Source organism: Ranitomeya variabilis, chromosome 2 (genome assembly GCF_051348905.1).
Source record: "Ranitomeya variabilis isolate aRanVar5 chromosome 2, aRanVar5.hap1, whole genome shotgun sequence".
Classification (NCBI taxonomy): Eukaryota; Metazoa; Chordata; class Amphibia; order Anura; family Dendrobatidae; genus Ranitomeya; species Ranitomeya variabilis.
Window position 1 is genome coordinate 37397721 of NC_135233.1, and position 20728 is coordinate 37418448.

The window sequence follows — 20728 nt, forward strand, 5'->3', positions numbered from 1 at the left end:
AGTTATATTCTTGTACATAGGGGCAGTATTATAGTAGTTATATTCTTGTACATAGGGGCAGTATTATAGTAGTTATATTCTTGTTCATAGGAGCAGTATTATAGTGGTTATATTTTTGTACGTAGGAGACAGTATTATAGTAGTTATATTCTTGTACATAGGAGACAGTATTATAATAGTTATATTCTTGTACATGGGGCAGTATTATAGTAGTTATATTCTTGCACATAGAGGCAGTATTAGAGCAGTTATTTTCTTGTACATAGGAGCAGTATTATAGTAGTTATATTCTTGTACATAGGAGCAGTATTATAGTAGTTATATTCTTGTACATAGGGGGCAGTATTATAGTAGTTATATTCTTGTTCATAGGAGCAGTATTATAGTAGTTATATTCTTGTACATAGGAGACAGTATTATAGTAGTTATATTCTTGTACATGGGGTAGTATTATAGTAGCTATATTCTTGTACATAGAGGGCAGTATTACAGTAGTTATATTATTGTACATAGGAGCAGTATTATAGTAGTTATATTCTTGTACATAGGAGCAGTATTATAGTAGTTATATTCTTGTACATAGGAGACAGTATTATAGTAGTTATATTCTTGTACATAGGGCAGTATTATAGTAGTTATATTCTTGTACATAGAGGGCAGTATTAAAGTCGTTATATTCTTGTACATAGGAGCAGTATTATAGTAGTTATATTCTTGTACATAAGAGCAGTATTATAGTAGTTATATTCTTGCATATAGGGGCAGTATTACAGTAGTTATATTCTTGTACATAGGAGCAGTATTATAGTAGTTATATTCTTGTACATAAGGGGCAGTATTATAGTAGTTATATTCTTGTAAATAGGGGCAGTATTACAGTAGATATATTCTTGTACATAGGAGCAGTATTATAGTAGTTACAGTATATTCTTGTACATAGGAGCAGTATTACAGTAGTTATATTCTTGTACATAGGAGCAGTATTATAGTAGTTATATTCTTGTACATAGGAGCAGTATTATAGTAGTTATATTCTTATACATAGGAGCAGTATTATAGTAGTTATATTCTTGTACATAGGAGCAGTATTATAGTAGTTATATTCTTGTACATAGGGGGCAGTATTATAGTAGTTATATTCTTGTACATAGGGAGCAGTATTAAAGTAGTTATATTCTTGTACATAGGGGGCAGCATTACAGTAGTTATTTTCTTGTACATAGGAGAAGTATTAAAGTAGTTATATTCTTGTACATAGGGGCAGTATTACAGTAGTTATATTCTTGTACATAGGAGCAGTATTATAATAGTTATATTCTTGTACATAGGAGCAGTATTATAGTAGTTATATTCTTGTACATAGGGGGCAGTATTATAGTAGTTATATTCTTGTTCATAGGAGCAGTATTATAGTAGTTATATTCTTGTACATAGGAGACAGTATTATAGTAGTTATATTCTTGTACATGGGGCAGTATTATAGTAGCTATATTCTTGTACATAGAGGGCAGTATTACAGTAGTTATATTATTGTACATAGGAGCAGTATTATAGTAGTTATATTCTTGTACATAGGAGCAGTATTATAGTAGTTATATTCTTGTACATAGGAGCAGTATTATAATAGTTATATTCTTGTACATAGGAGCAGTATTATAGTAGTTATATTCTTGTACATAGGGGGCAGTATTATAGTAGTTATATTCTTGTACATAGGGGCAGTATTACAGTAGTTATATTCTTGTACATAGGAGCAGTATTATAGTAGTTACAGTATATTCTTGTACATAGGAGCAGTATTATAGTAGTTATATTCTTGTACATAGGAGCAGTATTATAGTAGTTATATTCTTGTACATAGGAGCAGTATTATAGTAGTTATATTCTTGTACATAGGAGCAGTATTATAGTAGTTATATTCTTGTATATAGGGGCAGTATTATAGTAGTTATATTCTTGTACATAGGGGCAGTATTATAGTAGTTATATTCTTGTATATAGGGGCAGTATTATAGTAGTTATATTCTTGTACATAGGGGCAGTATTATAGTAGTTATATTCTTGTACATAGGAGCAGTATTATAGTAGTTATATTCTTGTATATAGGGGCAGTATTACAGTAGTTATATTCTTGTACATAGGAGCAGTATTATAGTAGTTATATTCTTGTACATAGGGGGCAGCATTACAGTAGTTATTTTCTTGTACATAGGAGAAGTATTAAAGTAGTTATATTCTTGTACATAGGAGCAGTATTATAGTAGTTTTATTCTTGTACATAGGAGCAGTATTATAGTAGTTATATTCTTGTACATAGGGGCAGTATTATGGTAGTTATATTCTTGTACATAGGAGCAGTATTATAGTAGTTATTTTCTTGTACATAGGAGATTAAAGTAGTTATATAGGAGCAGTATTATAGTAGTTATATTCTTGTATATAGGGGCAGTATTACAGTAGTTATATTCTTGTACATAGGGGGCAGTATTATAGTAGTTATATTCTTGTATATAGGGGCAGTATTACAGTAGATATATTGTTGTACATAGGAGCAGTATTATAGTAGTTATATTCTTGTACATAGGAGCAGTATTACAGTAGTTATATTCTTGTACATAGGAGCAGTATTATAGTAGTTATATTCTTGTACATAGGAGCAGTATTATAGTAGTTATATTCTTGTACATGGGGCAGTATTATAGTAGTTATATTCGTGTACATAGGAGCAGTATTATAGTAGTTATATTCTTGTACATGGGGCAGTATTATAGTAGTTATATTCTTGTACATAGGAGCAGTATTATAGTAGTTATATTCTTGTACATGGGGCAGTATTATAGTAGTTATATTCTTGTACATAGGAGGCAGTATTATAGTAGTTATATTCTTGTACATAGGAGCAGTATTATAGTAGTTACAGTGGGGCAAAAAAGTATTTAGTCAGTCAGCAATAGTGCAAGTTCCACCACTTAAAAAGATGAGAGGCGTCTGTAATTTACATCATAGGTAGACCTCAACTATGGGAGACAAACTGAGAAAAAAAAATCCAGAAAATCACATTGTCTGTTTTTTTATCATTTTATTTGCATATTATGGTGGAAAATAAGTATTTGGTCAGAAACAGAATTTCATCTCAATACTTTGTAATACATCCTTTGTTGGCAATGACAGAGGTCAAACATTTTCTGTAAGTCTTCACAAGGTTGCCACACACTGTTGTTGGTATGTTGGCCCATTCCTCCATGCAGATCTCCTCTAGAGCAGTGATGTTTTTGGCTTTTCGCTTGGCAACATGGACTTTCAACTCCCTCCAAAGGTTTTCTATAGGGTTGAGATCTGGAGACTGGCTAGGCCACTCCAGGACCTTGTAATGCTTCTTACGAAGCCACTCCTTCGTTGCCCTGGCGGTGTGCTTTGCATCATTGTCATGTTGAAAGACCCAGCCACGTTTCATCTTCAATGCCCTTGCTGATGGAAGGAGGTTTGCACTCAAAATCTCACGATACATGGCCCCATTCATTCTTTCATGTACCCGGATCAGTCGTCCTGGCCCCTTTGCAGAGAAACAGCCCCAAAGCATGATGTTTCCACCACCATGCTTTACAGTAGGTATGGTGTTTGATGGATGCAACTCAGTATTCTTTTTCCTCCAAACACGACAAGTTGTGTTTCTACCAAACAGTTCCAGTTTGGTTTCATCAGACCATAGGACATTCTCCCAAAACTCCTCTGGATCATCCAAATGCTCTCTAGCAAACTTCAGATGGGCCCAGACATGTACTGGTTTAAGCAGTGGGACACGTCTGGCACTGCAGGATCTGAGTCCATGGTGGCGTAGTGTGTTACTTATGGTAGGCCTTGTTACATTGGTCCCAGCTCTCTGCAGTTCATTCACTAGGTCCCCCCGCGTGGTTCTGGGATTTTTGCTCACCGTTCTTGTGATCATTCTGACCCCACGGGGTGGGATTTTGCGTGGAGCCCCAGATCGAGGGAGATTATCAGTGGTCTTGAATGTCTTCCATTTTCTAATTATTGCCCCCACTGTTGATTTCTTCACTCCAAGCTGGTTGGCTATTGCAGATTCAGTCTTCCCAGCCTGGTGCAGGGCTACAATTTTGTTTCTGGTGTCCTTTGACAGCTCTTTGGTCTTCACCATAGTGGAGTTTGGAGTCAGACTGTTTGAGGGTGTGCACAGGTGTCTTTTTATACTGATAACAAGTTTAAACAGGTGCCATTACTACAGGTAATGAGTGGAGGAAAGAGGAGACTCTTAAAGAAGAACTTACAGGTCTGTGAGAGCCAGAAATCTGGATTGTTTGTTTCTGACCAAATACTTATTTTCCACCATAATATGCAAATAAAATGATAAAAAAACAGACAATGTGATTTTCTGGATTTTTTTTTCTCAGTTTGTCTCCCATAGTTGAGGTCTACCTATGATGTAAATTACAGACGCCTCTCATCTTTTTAAGTGGTGGAACTTGCACTATTGCTGACTGACTAAATACTTTTTTGCCCCACTGTATATTCTTGTACATAGGGGCAGTATTATAGTAGTTATATTCTTGTACATAGGAGCAGTATTATAGTAGTTATATTCTTGTACATAGGGGCAGCATTATAGTAGTTATATTCTTGTACATAGGGGCAGTATTATAGTAGTTATATTCTTGTACATAGGAGCAGTATTATAGTAGTTATATTCTTGTATATAGGAGCAGTATTATAGTAGTTATATTCTTGTACATAGGGGTTCAGTATTATAGTAGTTCTATTCTTGTACACAGGAGGCGGTATTATAATAGTTATAATTACAGAAAAGAAGGGTACCTCTTTCCTGTTGTCTTTTCCTTTTAGTTGTAAAAAAATCCTATTTTTGTGCTGCTGTTAGCACTAAGGGAAAACAGATCAAACGTATTAGTCACTAGGGGACTACAGTGAGAGCAGGTGAAGATTCCTCTCTGGGTAAAAAAAATATGAATCTATGTTCCATCCTCAACCTTCATAGAAAAATATATTTACCATGTAACTTCGAAATGTTTGTTGTGTCCCTGATGTTGGTGACTGACGCATTGTTCTCCTCATCTCTAGATATATTTCCTGCTTCTTGTGAAGAACCTTATGGATAATATATGGATACATATCCCACCTAGAATAGTTCTGACAGCTTCACGATCCCTTCAGTGAGAGACCTCGGGCTGCAGCCCAATTCATCTCTAGACTTCACTGCCGTACTCCTGGTTACTAACAGTAAATCATCGCGAAGGGACTTCAGTCACCAGCAGAAATGCTGCCTGCTGACTCCTGCTGTGGAGCAGAAGAAAGAAGATGTGGAACATGGTAGAACATGGCCTCAGCGGCTTATATTTAGCTAATAGTTAAGGTAAATCAGATTGAGAAAGACAAGTGTTAAAGATGAGTGAATCTATTCGAGGCGCACTGAATTTGTCTTGAAAAAAAACCAAGTGGATTCTCTCGAATCTGAATTTTTGTGATTCACTTTGAATGAATTTGGCAAAATTGCGACAGGCTGTTCGATGCTCGTATGTCTTATTCGGCTTTTGCATCATTTTTACTTGTCACATTGCGTGTCAACCCCAGAGCATAATAAAAAAAAAATGAGTTACAGCAAATAACTTTGATTGGAATCTAATTTCCTAGACAAATTTCAGTGAATTGATTAAATCGGGATTCGGCAGATTTGTTGTATTCAATCTTCACTCAGCCTTACAGACAGCTGCAGCTTGTACTGAGTAGTGTGAGATCTCAGCAGGGAGGAGGAACACTGAGGATCTGTCAATCTAGATAAGTGAGCAGAAATTCAACAAGGATGAGGGAGGGACATTGTTAACCTATCAATCAGGCCAGGTAGGTGAAGATTGAGTAGAATCAGGGAGGAAGTACACTGAGGAGGTGTCAATTAGCCTAGATGGGTGAAAATTCAGCATCGGCAGAGAGGTGGGCCGCTGAGGAACTGTCAGTCAGCGTAGGTGGAAGAGATTGCAGTTTAACTTTTAGAATGTAGTATTCATTTAAAGTCCACCAGCCTCATTGGGCTAAGTAATCTATTTATGTATGCAGGTATATAGTAAAGCCTGCTAACATGTACTCTTTGAATAATTCCTCTGTAGAATGTTGATCAACTTTTGATTGATAAATATACCTGCCAACTCTTTGCTGCCAATGTGTTTGGTCACTCAGCTCTGTCTAATGAGCGCTGCTTTCCGGAAGGTTTCTGCGGTGCCTAGGAGTGACGTATCCTGATACATGACACAAGACCATAGGGCAACCATAATAGAGTCTCAAAAAAAAGAAACAATAAAGTGCAGAATTCTACCACACCCTTCTGTCCCAGGCGGCAAAACATGGCACCATAATTTAAAGGGAACGTGTCACCGGTTTTGTCATGTGTCAACTAAAACTACCACCTTATTCAGCGCCTGTGCTGCCATCAATAAATGGTTATAGAAAACACTGACCCCCCCAGTATACACCCCAAAACCTGCTCTATGTTAATCTTGTTGGTCCAGTTCGAGAGGCGTCCATTCTCGGCTCTCTACACTTCTTCCCGGCTGCTGCTCACCATCCTCCTGCTTTGATTGACATGACCATAGCCTGGTGAAATATCACGCCTGCGCAATGAAATCGTCAGCTCGCGCCTGCGCACTACGCTCTGCCCTAATGCGGGAAGAGCTGAAAACATCAGTGCGCATGCGCCGACACACGTCTTTCTGGCTCATGTACCGGAATTATTTCGCCACCATTGCTGTGCGCATGCGCACTGATGTTTTCGGCTCTGTCTGCAGTAGGGCAGAACCTACGAGCTGATGAGTCTCTCTGCGCAGGTGTGGGATTTCACCAGGCAACGTGGATGATGCAGGAGGCATCATCCATATAAATAAAAGAGGGAGGGTGGTGAGCACCATCCGGGAGGAGGGGTAGAGAGCCCAGAATGGACGCCCCTCGGATTGGGCAGACATACAGCGCGGGAGAACTTCAAAAGGTTTTTGAGGGTTATACAGGGGGGAATCGGGGTTATGTAAGCATTTATGGAATGCAGCATGGGAGCTGAATAAGGTGATAGTTTTAGTTGACAGATGACAAATCTGGTGACAGGTTCCTTTAATTACCGTAATATTTGCTATTTGGACCCCTCTCTTCCACTGGTAGGAAACCATGATATGAGGATGAATCAGGGATTTTTACAATAGTTTTTTCCTTTTTTATTTAATGCTTGAAATGTTCTACTTTGTTTCCATCTTCTAGATTTAAGTGAATACATTCTGATCTCATTCCTGATATTTACAGGGGATGCATTAGATATACCAATTAAGATTAAGATCCAAATAAATCCTTCTAGAAATTACACAGAGGTGAACTCGAGAACCTCAAACAATCCTTACTGTTAAAATGCTAAAAAAAAATATTTACTTTTCACCAATGGAAAGCATTATATCCTGATACCTAAATGTTTCTGACAGTTTCTGGAAACTTCGTGCTGGGTTATTCAACTAAAAATGTCACTGGCTTCCCATGGATGCGGAACGGCTATAGACTGGAATGTCCTTTCTAAGAAAAATACAGTTTCACCTCGGGCACAACATGGCACTTCAGTCTATCGCTGACTGCCAGGACCGATACTTCACCTGCTGCCACATTATCTGCACAAATACAGCAACGCTATTTATTAATAAGTAGTCAGCCGGGGGGGTAGCTTTAGGTGGAGTGCAGAGGTAACAATAGCACCAAGGACTAGTGACTGGGGAGGTCCAACGGTCCCGCTGTCACATAAGCAGACACCAATATTACAAATGGCACATGGAAGGTGGGGGCTTGGTTAGAACTTGAACGAAAGCTTCGGAACTTAGAAGTAAAAGATCATTTTTTCCATGATCCCAAAATTCCAGACGATAAATTTTTTTTATATACCATGTGTTACTCCAATTTAATAGAAAAATTAGACAAATTTATATATATATACACAATACATATTTTATTGAGATACTCAGCTACACACTAAAAATAATATTTTAAAGTTAATAATAAAAACAAGGAACAATCAAAGCAAAGGGAGGCCAATGAGAGACACAAAAGAAAATGAAAATAAGATTACAGTACAAAGGGTGCCTACACCCCCAGAAGAAGTAGGGTAGAAACCTGTGTGAGGGTCTGAGGAGAAGAGCGATGTGGTGACTCGGTCTAAATTTCTGGCATCAAATAACTAAAAATTTGCATGTGCATATGTATTAACTCCTGTTGTGATGAAGCCCCTAAAAATTTTTGGTGCAAGCAATTATCTTCAAAAGTCACATGCTTAGCGAAAGGAAGTCCACCTCTGTGCAATCTAAGTGTCACATGTTTGTCACTATATACACTTTACCTTTTCTGAAAGGCATCAGATGCTGCAACACCATTAACAAGAGGCACCATTAACCAAACAACACCATGAAGACCAAGGAGGTCTCCAAACAACACCATGAAGACCAAGGAGATCTCCAAACAAGTTAGGGACAAAGTTGTTGAGAAGAACAAGTCAGGGTTGGGTTATAAAAAATATCCCAATCTCTGATGATCCCCCGGAGCACCATCAAATCCATTATCATCAAATAGAAAGAGCATGGTACCACAACAAGCTCTCATCCCAGGCAAGGAGGACATTAATCAGAGAGGCAACACAGAGACCAAAAGGTAACTCTGCAGAGTTATCAAGCAGAAACTGGAGTATCTGTTCATACAACCACAATAAGCCTTATACTCAATAGGAGGTGGCCTTTATGGAAGAGTGGTAGAAAAAAGCTTTTACTTACACACAAAAATTGAAAGGCTCATTTTGAGTTTGCCAAAAGACATGTGGGAGACTCCACATATGTACGGGGGAAGGTTCTGTGGTCAGATGAGACCAAAATTTAACTTTTTGGCCACCAAGGTAAGCGCTATTGGAGCGCCCCCACTGTCACAGGGCCGAGGGGTACCTGGTACCGGGCCTCTCTGTCTTGGTTCCGGGAGTGTCACGGTGGCTAGACCCGGTCTGTGACACTGCTGAGGGGTGTCCAGTGAAAGTTGAGGGTGATGATGTGTGGTGCGGGGTGCAATGAATAACGAGGACACAAGGTTGCAGTCTCTTTACCTTTTTACTGAAGGTTTCAAGATTCTCAATCCAGAGCACTGTTAACAGGGCTGGCTGAGACAGGCTGGTCCAAAGGCACATCCAGAGTTCCCTTAGCAGGTGGGAATCAGTATCTACCTTCTAGCGCTTGTGTGTTGTAGTCCTTCCTTGCTGAGCACCCCGGTATAGTCCTCACAACTGATTCTGTATGTCTCTGATGATCGTTCTCTACGTCTCCCAGATGATATGGTTAGGACGCACCCGTATGACGGGGTAGGCCTGGAGTTCTTCCGGGACCCTAGAGTCGCCCCTCTCCCACAGCTGCCTCCGTTGTCTGCTTAGGTGTTTTAGGTGAGACAGCCTGCCTATAACTGACTGTCCTGCCGTGGTTTGAAGTAATGCTTAAAGTCTCTTACTTTCTCTGCGTTCCGGCCACCGCGACTTTGCGCTTCAGAAGGATGTTGCCTCGATCTTACAGCACGACTCCTTCTGGTTCTATCACCTCTGTGCTGTATTCCCGTTTCTCACTCCTTCACAATACCCCTCGCTTCTTGTCCTTTCCTAGGAGACTGCCGCTGTAAGCACAGGCACGGCTCCGTAACGTTCTTTCTTGTTCACTAGGGCTCTGCCAGGATCCCACCTCTGACAGGTCCTCTCTCGAGCTCTTCCCAGCTCCTTTTCTCTCTAACTTCCTGTCCAACCCCCAGTTTTACCCAAGTGTGAGGAGTGGTCTAATAGATAGAACCACCCCCCCTGGTGGCCGGAGTGTGAAGTGTATGTTGGGTGTGTGTTACCTGGTCAGGTGAACTCCTTTAGTGCATTCGGACGTACCATCACTCCCCTTAGTGGCAGAGCAACAGTACTGCAACGACCAGGACTCTGGGGCGCTGCACTATGTTTGGTGCCAAACGAACACAGCTCATCTTCCCAAGAACACCATCCCCCCAGTGAAACATGGTGGTGACAGCATCATGATGTGGCAAGATTTTTTGGCAGCAGAGATAAGGAAAATGATCCAAGTCGAGGGGAAGATGGATGGTGCGAAATACAGATATATTCTTGAACTAAGCCTGTTTCAGTCTGTCAGTGATTTGAGACTGGAGGGAAGGTCACCTTTCAATAATACAATGACCCAAAGCAAACTGCTAAAGCAACACTCAAGTGGTTTAAGGGGAAACGTGGAAATATTTTGGAGTAGCCTAGTCAAACTACAGACTTTAATACAATTGAGAATCTGTGGTCAGATTTGAAGATTGCTGTTCATCAGAGGAAATCATACAACTTGAAGGAGCTGAAGCAGTTTTGCCTTGAGAAATGGGCAAAAATCCCAGTGGCAAGATGGGGAAAGATCATAGAGACTAATGCAAAGCAACTTGCAATTGTAAATGCCATAAAAGGAGGCTACACAAAGTACTGACTTTAGGGGGGTTATTCACATTGAAGTTTTCAGTAATTTTGTCCTATTTGTGCTTTCCTTTACAATGTTCACAGTTGTAGGTTTGCTCTTATACGGACTAAAGCAAACCCTAAAAAAAAAACAGTAAAATTCTAGGTTGCAAGGTAGCAAAACACGGAAAAATGCCAAGGGGGTGGGGGGAATACTTTCACAAGTTGTATATTGGAATTGCTTTTTGGATTATAGGCTTTTTCCATAAATATTTCTGGCCCATTTGGCGGAGCGTCAGAGGCTTTTGACCCAAAGTAGTGTTTTTCACTTTTTTCATTTTTCTCTTGTTACTTTATTAGAATCTGACCTAATGTTTAAATTAGATTTAGTTTTGTACAATGCATAAAAAAAATATTTGATGCTTGTTTTTAAAAAAAATTCCATATCACAATATATTTTTAAAAAATGTGATATCTTGCAAGTGTTACAAGGTCTTTTTCTAGACTCATACCTCCTGTTCTGTACAGAACACATTTTAGCAGCTTCATCATCATCACAAATAGGATTACAATGAAATATAACACCTCTATAGACAGTTTAAAATAACACCAATTACAATAGGTGATGTCACAGCTCACCTCCTCCTCCTGTACAATGACTGATAACACCTCTATATACAGTAGATAACACAGGATCCACCATTTACAATAGGTGATATCACAGCTCACCTCCTCCTCCTATACAATGACTGATAACACTACTATATACAGTAGATAACACAGGATCCACCATTCACAATAGGTGATGTCACAGCTCACCTCCTCCTCCTGTACAATGACTGATAACACCACTATATACAGTAGATAACACAGGATCCACCATTCACAATAGGTGATATCACAGCTCACCTCCTCCTCCTGTACAATGACTGATAACACCTCTATATACAGTAGATAACACAGGATCCACCATTCACAATAGGTGATGTCACAGCTCACATCCTCCTCTTGTACAATGACTGATAACACCTCTATATACAGTAGATAACACAGGATCCACCATCCACAATATATGATGTCACAGCTCACCTCCTCCTCCTGTACAATGACTGATAACACCTCTACTGTTATGGTTCTCAATGGCAAGAGAACATAGCCCAGCAAACATATGAACTAGCTCTTGGAAGGATGGAAACTAAACTGACCATGAACTAAACCTGCCGCACAACTAACAGTAGCCGGGTAGCGTAGCCTGCGTTTTATCCCTAGACGCCCAGCGCCGGCCGGAGGACTAACTAATCCTGGCAGAGGAAAATATAGTCCTGGCTCACCTCTAGAGAAATTTCCCCGAAAGGCAGACAGAGGCCCCCACAAATATTGGCGGTGATTTTAGATAAAATGACAAACGTAGTATGAAAATAGGTTTAGCAAAATTGAGGTCCGCTTACTAGATAGCAGGAAGACAGAAAGGGCACTTTCATGGTCAGCTGAAAACCCTATCAAAATACCATCCTGAAATTACTTTAAGACTCTAGTATTAACTCATAACATCAGAGTGGCAATTTCAGATCACAAGAGCTTTCCAGACACAGAAACGAAACTACAGCTGTGAACTGGAACAAAATGCAAAAACAAACAAGGACTAAGTCCAACTTAGCTGGGAGTTGTCTAGCAGCAGGAACATGCACAGAAAGGCTTCTGATTACAATGTTGACCGGCATGGAAGTGACAGAGGAGCAAGGCTAAATAGCGACTCCCACATCCTGATGGAAACAGGTGAACAGAGAGGATGATGCACACCAGTTCAATTCCACCAGTGGCCACCGGGGGAGCCCAAAATCCAATTTCACAACAGTACCCCCCCCTCAAGGAGGGGGCACCGAACCCTCACCAGAACCACCAGGGCGATCAGGATGAGCCCTATGAAAGGCACGGACCAAATCGGAGGCATGAACATCAGAGGCAGTCACCCAAGAATTATCCTCCTGACCGTATCCCTTCCATTTGACCAGATACTGGAGTTTCCGTCTGGAAACACGGGAGTCCAAGATTTTTTCCACAACGTACTCCAACTCGCCCTCAACCAACACCGGAGCAGGAGGCTCAACGGAAGGCACAACCGGTACCTCATACCTGCGCAATAATGACCGATGAAAAACATTATGAATAGAAAAAGATGCAGGGAGGTCCAAACGGAAGGACACAGGGTTAAGAATCTCCAATATCTTGTACGGGCCGATGAACCGAGGCTTAAACTTGGGAGAAGAAACCCTCATAGGGACAAAACGAGAAGACAACCACACCAAGTCCCCAACACAAAGCCGAGGACCAACCCGACGCCGGCGGTTGGCAAAAAGCTGAGTCTTCTCCTGGGACAACTTCAAATTGTCCACTACCTGCCCCCAAATCTGATGCAACCTCTCCACCACAGCATCCACTCCAGGACAATCCGAAGATTCCACCTGACCAGAAGAAAATCGAGGATGAAACCCCGAATTACAGAAAAAGGGAGACACCAAGGTGGCAGAACTGGCCCGATTATTGAGGGCAAACTCCGCTAAAGGCAAAAAAAGCAACCCAATCATCCTGATCTGCAGACACAAAACACCTCAAATATGTCTCCAAGGTCTGATTCGTCCGCTCGGTCTGGCCATTAGTCTGAGGATGGAAAGCAGACGAGAAAGACAAATCTATGCCCATCCTAGCACAGAATGCTCGCCAAAATCTAGACACGAATTGGGTACCTCTGTCAGAAACGATATTCTCCGGAATACCATGCAAACGGACCACATTTTGAAAAAACAGAGGAACCAACTCGGAAGAAGAAGGCAACTTAGGCAGGGGAACCAAATGGACCATCTTAGAGAAACGATCACACACCACCCAGATGACAGACATCTTCTGAGAAACAGGAAGATCCGAAATAAAATCCATCGAGATGTGCGTCCAGGGCCTCTTCGGGATAGGCAAGGGCAACAACAATCCACTAGCCCGAGAACAACAAGGCTTGGCCCGAGCACAAACGTCACAAGACTGCACGAAGCCTCGCACATCTCGAGACAGGGAAGGCCACCAGAAGGACCTTGCCACCAAATCCCTGGTACCAAAGATTCCAGGATGACCTGCCAACGCAGAAGAATGAACCTCAGAAATGACTTTACTGGTCCAATCATCAGGAACAAACAGTCTACCAGGTGGGCAACGATCAGGTCTATCCGCCTGAAACTCCTGCAAGGCCCGCCGCAGGTCTGGAGAAACGGCAGACAATATCACTCCATCCTTAAGGATACCTGTAGGTTCAGAATTACCAGGGGAGTCAGGCTCAAAACTCCTAGAAAGGGCATCCGCCTTAACATTCTTAGAACCCGGCAGGTAGGACACCACAAAATTAAACCGAGAGAAAAACAACGACCAGCGCGCCTGTCTAGGATTCAGGCGTCTGGCGGACTCAAGATAAATTAGATTTTTGTGGTCAGTCAATACCACCACCTGATGTCTAGCCCCCTCAAGCCAATGACGCCACTCCTCAAAAGCCCACTTCATGGCCAAAAGCTCCCGATTCCCAACATCATAATTCCGCTCGGCGGGCGAAAATTTACGCGAGAAAAAAGCACAAGGTCTCATCACGGAGCAATCGGAACTTCTCTGCGACAAAACCGCCCCAGCTCCGATTTCAGAAGCGTCGACCTCAACCTGAAAAGGAAGAGCAACATCAGGCTGACGCAACACAGGGGCGGAAGAAAAGCGGCGCTTAAGCTTCCGAAAGGCCTCCACAGCAGCAGGGGACCAATCAGCAACATCAGCACCCTTCTTAGTCAAATCAGTCAATGGTTTAACAACATCAGAAAAACCAGCAATAAATCGACGATAAAAGTTAGCAAAGCCCAAAAATTTCTGAAGACTCTTAAGAGAAGAGGGTTGCGTCCAATCACAAATAGCCTGAACCTTGACAGGATCCATCTCGATGGAAGAGGGGGAAAAAATATATCCCAAAAAGGAAATCTTTTGAACCCCAAAAACGCACTTAGAACCCTTCACACACAAGGAATTAGACCGCAAAACCTGAAAAACCCTCCTGACCTGCTGGACATGAGAGTCCCAGTCATCCGAAAAAATCAAAATATCATCCAGATACACAATCATAAATTTATCCAAATAATCACGGAAAATGTCATGCATAAAGGACTGAAAGACTGAAGGGGCATTTGAAAGACCAAAAGGCATCACCAAATACTCAAAGTGGCCCTCGGGCGTATTAAATGCGGTTTTCCACTCATCCCCCTGCTTAATTCGCACCAAATTATACGCCCCACGGAGATCTATCTTAGAGAACCACTTGGCCCCCTTTATGCGAGCAAACAAATCAGTCAGCAGTGGCAACGGATATTGATATTTAACCGTGATTTTATTCAAAAGCCGATAATCAATGCACGGTATCAAAGAGCCATCTTTCTTAGCCACAAAGAAAAAACCGGCTCCTAAGGGAGATGACGAAGGACGAATATGTCCCTTTTCCAAGGACTCCTTTATATATTCTCGCATAGCAGCATGTTCAGGCACAGACAGATTAAATAAACGACCCTTAGGGTATTTACTACCCGGAATCAAATCTATGGCACAATCGCACTCCCGGTGCGGAGGTAATGAACCAAGCTTAGGTTCTTCAAAAACGTCACGATATTCAGTCAAGAATTCAGGAATCTCAGAGGGAAAAGATGATGAAATGGAAACCACAGATACGTCCCCATGCGTCCCCTTACATCCCCAGCTTAACACAGACATAGCTTTCCAGTCAAGGACTGGGTTATGAGATTGCAGCCATGGCAATCCAAGCACCAACACATCATGTAGGTTATACAGCACAAGAAAGCGAATAATCTCCTGGTGATCCGGATTAATCCGCATAGTTACTTGTGTCCAGTATTGTGGTTTATTGCTAGCCAATGGGGTGGAGTCAATCCCCTTCAGGGGTATAGGAGTTTCAAGAGGCTCCAAATCATACCCACAGCGTTTGGCAAAGGACCAATCCATAAGACTCAAAGCGGCGCCAGAGTCGACATAGGCATCCGCGGTAATAGATGATAAAGAACAAATCAGGGTCACAGATAGAATAAACTTAGACTGTAAAGTGCCAATTGAAACAGACTTATCAAGCTTCTTAGTACGCTTAGAGCATGCTGATATAACATGAGTTGAATCACCGCAATAGAAGCACAACCCATTTTTTCGTCTAAAATTCTGCCGTTCAATTCTGGACAGAATTCTATCACATTGCATATTCTCTGGCGTCTTCTCAGTAGACACCGCCAAATGGTGCACAGGTTTGCGCTCCCGCAGACGCCTATCGATCTGGATAGCCATTGTCATGGACTCATTCAGACCCGCAGGCACAGGGAACCCCACCATAACATCCTTAATGGCATCAGAGAGACCCTCTCTGAAATTCGCCGCCAGGGCGCACTCATTCCACTGAGTAAGCACAGCCCATTTACGGAATTTCTGGCAGTATATTTCAGCTTCGTCTTGCCCCTGAGATAGGGACATCAAGGCCTTTTCCGCCTGAAGTTCTAACTGAGGTTCCTCATAAAGCAACCCCAAGGCCAGAAAAAACGCATCCACATTGAGCAACGCAGGATCCCCTGGAGCCAATGCAAAAGCCCAATCCTGAGGGTCGCCCCGGAGCAGAGAAATCACAATCCTGACCTGCTGAGCAGGATCTCCAGCAGAGCGAGATTTCAGGGACAAAAACAACTTGCAATTATTTTTGAAATTTTGAAAGCAAGATCTATTCCCCGAGAAAAATTCAGGCAAAGGAATTCTAGGTTCAGATATAGGAACATGAACAACAAAATCTTGTAAGTTTTGAACTTTCGTGGTGAGATTATTCAAACCTGCAGCTAAACTCTGAATATCCATTTTAAACAGGTGAACACAGAGCCATTCCAGGATTAGAAGGAGAGAGAGAGAGAAAGGCTGCAATATAGGCAGACTTGCAAGAGATTCAATTACAAGCACACTCAGAACTGAGAAAAAAAAAAAAAAAAAAAATCTTCAGCAGACCTCTCTTTTCTCTCCTTTCTCTGTCAATTAATTTAACCCTTTTGGGCCGGTCAAACTGTTATGGTTCTCAATGGCAAGAGAACATAGCCCAGCAAACATATGAACTAGCTCTTGGAAGGATGGAAACTAAACTGACCATGAACTAAACCTGCCGCACAACTAACAGTAGCCGGGTAGCGTAGCCTGCGTTTTATCCCTAGACGCCCAGCGCCGGCCGGAGGACTAACTAATCCTGGCAGAGGAAAATATAGTCCTGGCTCACCTCTAGAGAAATTTCCCCGAAAGGCAGACAGAGGCCCCCACAAATATTGGCGGTGATTTTAGATGAAATGACAAACGTAGTATGAAAATAGGTTTAGCAAAATTGAGGTCCGCTTACTAGATAGCAGGAAGACAGAAAGGGCACTTTCATGGTCAGCTGAAAACCCTATCAAAATACCATCCTGAAATTACTTTAAGACTCTAGTATTAACTCATAACATCAGAGTGGCAATTTCAGATCACAAGAGCTTTCCAGACACAGAAACGAAACTACAGCTGTGAACTGGAACAAAATGCAAAAACAAACAAGGACTAAGTCCAACTTAGCTGGGAGTTGTCTAGCAGCAGAAACATGCACAGAAAGGCTTCTGATTACAATGTTGACCGGCATGGAAGTGACAGAGGAGCAAGGCTAAATAGCGACTCCCACATCCTGATGGAAACAGGTGAACAGAGAGGATGATGCACACCAGTTCAATTCCACCAGTGGCCACCGGGGGAGCCCAAAATCCAATTTCACAACACTCTACATTATATACAGTAGATAACACAGGATCCACCATTCACAATAGGTGATATCACAGCTCACCTCCTCCTCCTGTACAATGACTGATAACATCTCTATATACAGTAGATAACACAGGATCCACTATTCACAATAGGTGATGTCACAGCTCACCTCCTCCTCCTGTACAATGACTGATAACACCTCTATATACAGTAGATAACACAGGATCCACCATTCACAATAGGTGATATCACAGCTCACCTCCTCCTCCTGTACAATGACTGATAACATCTCTATATACAGTAGATAACACAGGATCCACCATTCACAATAGGTGATGTCACAGCTCACCTCCTCCTCCTGTACAATGACTGATAACACCTCTATATACAGTAGATAACTCAGGATCCACTATTCACAATAGGTGATATCACAGCTCACCTCCTCCTCCTGTACAATGACTGATAACACCTCTATATACAGTAGATAACACAGGATCCACCATTCACAATAGGTGATATCACAGCTCACCTCCTCCTCCTGTACAATGACTGATAACACCTCTATATACAGTAGATAACACAGGATCCACCATTCACAATAGGTGATGTCACAGCTCACCTCCTCCTCCTGTACAATGACTGATAACACCTCTATATACAGTAGATAACACAGGATCCACCAGTCACAAAAGGTGATGTCACGGCTCACCTCCTCCTCCTGTACAATGACAGATAACACCTCTATATACAGTAGATAACACAGGATCCACCAGTCACAAAAGGTGATGTCACAGTTCAGCAAAAAATGGTTATAGACAACAAAAAGAGCATTTTTATTTTCTGCACCAGTTTGAAGAATCAATGAACTACACAAGACAAAAAAAAAGGAATGTGACTTTAAAAAAAACTGCAAATGATGAATAAGACCCTAAGTCTCCATCAAATCTGACTAAAGCTGTGGGTGGAGTAATCTTGGAAAAAACATTATGATGGCTACAGGTCAATAAGGACCTATTTTTAAACCCATGCACTCAAGTATTTGTGCCCCTAGCTTTCCAGGGACAAATTGAGATTTCTGCACTAGATCACCAGGGGATAAGTCACTGTTTATACCATGAATCACAGGGGAAGAAGACGGACTATATTACTGTCCTGCAGACACAGAAAGTAGAATTCAGTATGGACTATAAAGCACCATTGACTACCAGATTATTGAGTATATGAACCATCATATTTTGTTTTTCAATTGTTTTTCTTCATTCCTTTCCCAGGGGTGTCATCATTTGTTCAGGGTCCTCATTTTTAGGCTGGAGGGGGAGTCTCGCTCTGGAGGACCTGCTCTGTCCTCATTACACATACAACCCATCGATTTGAATTGACGCTGTGTAATACTTCATTTACCCTGTGGGGGTGCTGCAGGGACACTGAACACTTATTTCCAGGTCTCCCTGCAGATCACAGGTGATCGTTTGGGATCCCGACAAGGAGACACTAACTGTTTTTCCAATTTACCCAGTAATCTATATACGGATCCTTTAAACAAGTGGAAATTGTTGAAAGCAGACAAGCATTTTAATAAAGGATGGAAAAGGCGAGTTCTACATTAATGGATATTTAACCTGGACAAACAATAATGAGATATTAGCATAAATAAATGAGAAATTATTCTGATTATAATAATGAAAATATTATTAATATTCATTGAGATAACCGGTCAGCGCCCATTGACCTCATTATTTTTGTAGCTCACCCATTTAATAACAGAGACAAGTAACGTGCAGATATTACTTATAAACACTGAGGTATGGTGAGATTCCTGATACATGTCTCCATAGGAACAAGAGATACAAAATCATTATTAAAAACTATGAAGGTGTGCATCTATATATATATATATATATATATATATATATATATATATATATATATATACAGGAGAAATTAATAACACGGAGTCTTTAGAAGGCATTGCGGGGGGCGATCGGAGTCGGTGAACATGCCAAAAATTCTTCCAGAACAGCTGTCATGTGCCGAAAAAGGTGCGGGCTCCGGCAATGATCCTGCACTTTTTCCAGCCCATGACAGCTGATCTGGCATCTACATATATATATATATATATATATATATATACAGGAGAAGTTAATAACATGGAGGTCTTCAGAAGGCATTACGGGGGGCGATGGGAGCCAGTGAACGTACCAAAAATGCTTTCAGATCAGCTGTCATGTCCCAGAAAAGGTGCGGGCTCTGGCAAAGAGGGGGAGTTGACCTGTGACGGACATAGCACGTCATAGGTCATTAAGGGGTTAAATGCCGCTGTCAGAAGTTGACTGAAGAATTTAAATAGTTAAACAGCAGCGACTGGAACATGCTCCAGTTGCTGCTGTTATATACTGATGCCGGCTGTATAAGACAGCCGCTATCTGTTGTGTGTGGGGCGGAATCAGCTACTGATCCAACTCCGCACTTACGGATAGCAACGTGGATGAATACCTGTATCCAGGGGTTAAGGGATAAAAAATAAAATAAAAAATGTATTAAAGTGATTAGAAGAAATTCTTTTTAGGACATTGTTTATTAAACAAAAATAAGTTTTTGTACAGTACATTGCAAAATAATCCACCAGGTATTACAGGCACCTACCTATTGTGGTGATCACAGTTCCCGCAAAGAAGAACGAGCTGCCCAGGTCCCAGTGGCTGTTCTGGCTGGACGCGTTTCCTAACGGTATTATCCCTGCGTTTATTGCCGCCATAATGTGCTGTAAATTGAAATTGAAGCTGTTAGAAAACATGAAAAATATGATATCGGGTGATACTGAGACATATGGCCGTAATTCCATGGTGTAGCCATCCTATATGGTTTCCTGGCTGTGGCACTCATAACATCGGGATGCTCATATCATTACTGACACCAAAGTCACATCTCAGAATCACCAGATTTTTATCAAATATGTAGGTGATCATTAATGGGGGGTCACATTTTATCAGGGGCATTAATAAAAATCCTTTATATTCAAGTTAGAGATAAAGTCATCGAGTTTTGCACCAAATTTTCCAAATGTTGCACAATGTTTGCCCTACTTGGCACATCTTTAAATAAATCACTTCAGTCTACAACTGTTACTTCGTTTTTATGTCCCCCATTACTTCCTAAAGTGAATTTTCAAACTTTTTTTTAAAGATCAAAATTGATAAATCCATCGTAAAATATCTAGAGTTTTTTTTTTTTAAATTGTCGGTTGTGTTGAAAATTTATGGAAATTTGGGTAAAGTTTAAAATAAATTTGGAGCATGTAGAAAAAAAGCCCACCACAAAAATCACATTTTTGTCCAAATAAATGGAGGCAATAATACATGACCCTTTGGACAGGAAAACTCTTTTAAAGTGGAAGTTAAAGTGGAT

At 41.2% G+C, this 20728-nt stretch overlaps 1 protein-coding gene across 2 annotated transcripts in view; it reads right to left on the reverse strand.

Annotated features, from left to right (window-relative positions):
* The window catches only part of KCNK2 (potassium two pore domain channel subfamily K member 2), a 147739-nt gene that overhangs the window by 85665 nt on the left and 41346 nt on the right, over positions 1–20728 (reverse strand). For both annotated transcript variants that reach the window (XM_077282275.1, XM_077282276.1), the window contains exon 3: positions 19967–20084. In XM_077282275.1, coding sequence (XP_077138390.1) covers positions 19967–20084 — 118 coding nt within the window. The remainder of the gene's footprint in view (positions 1–19966; positions 20085–20728) is intronic.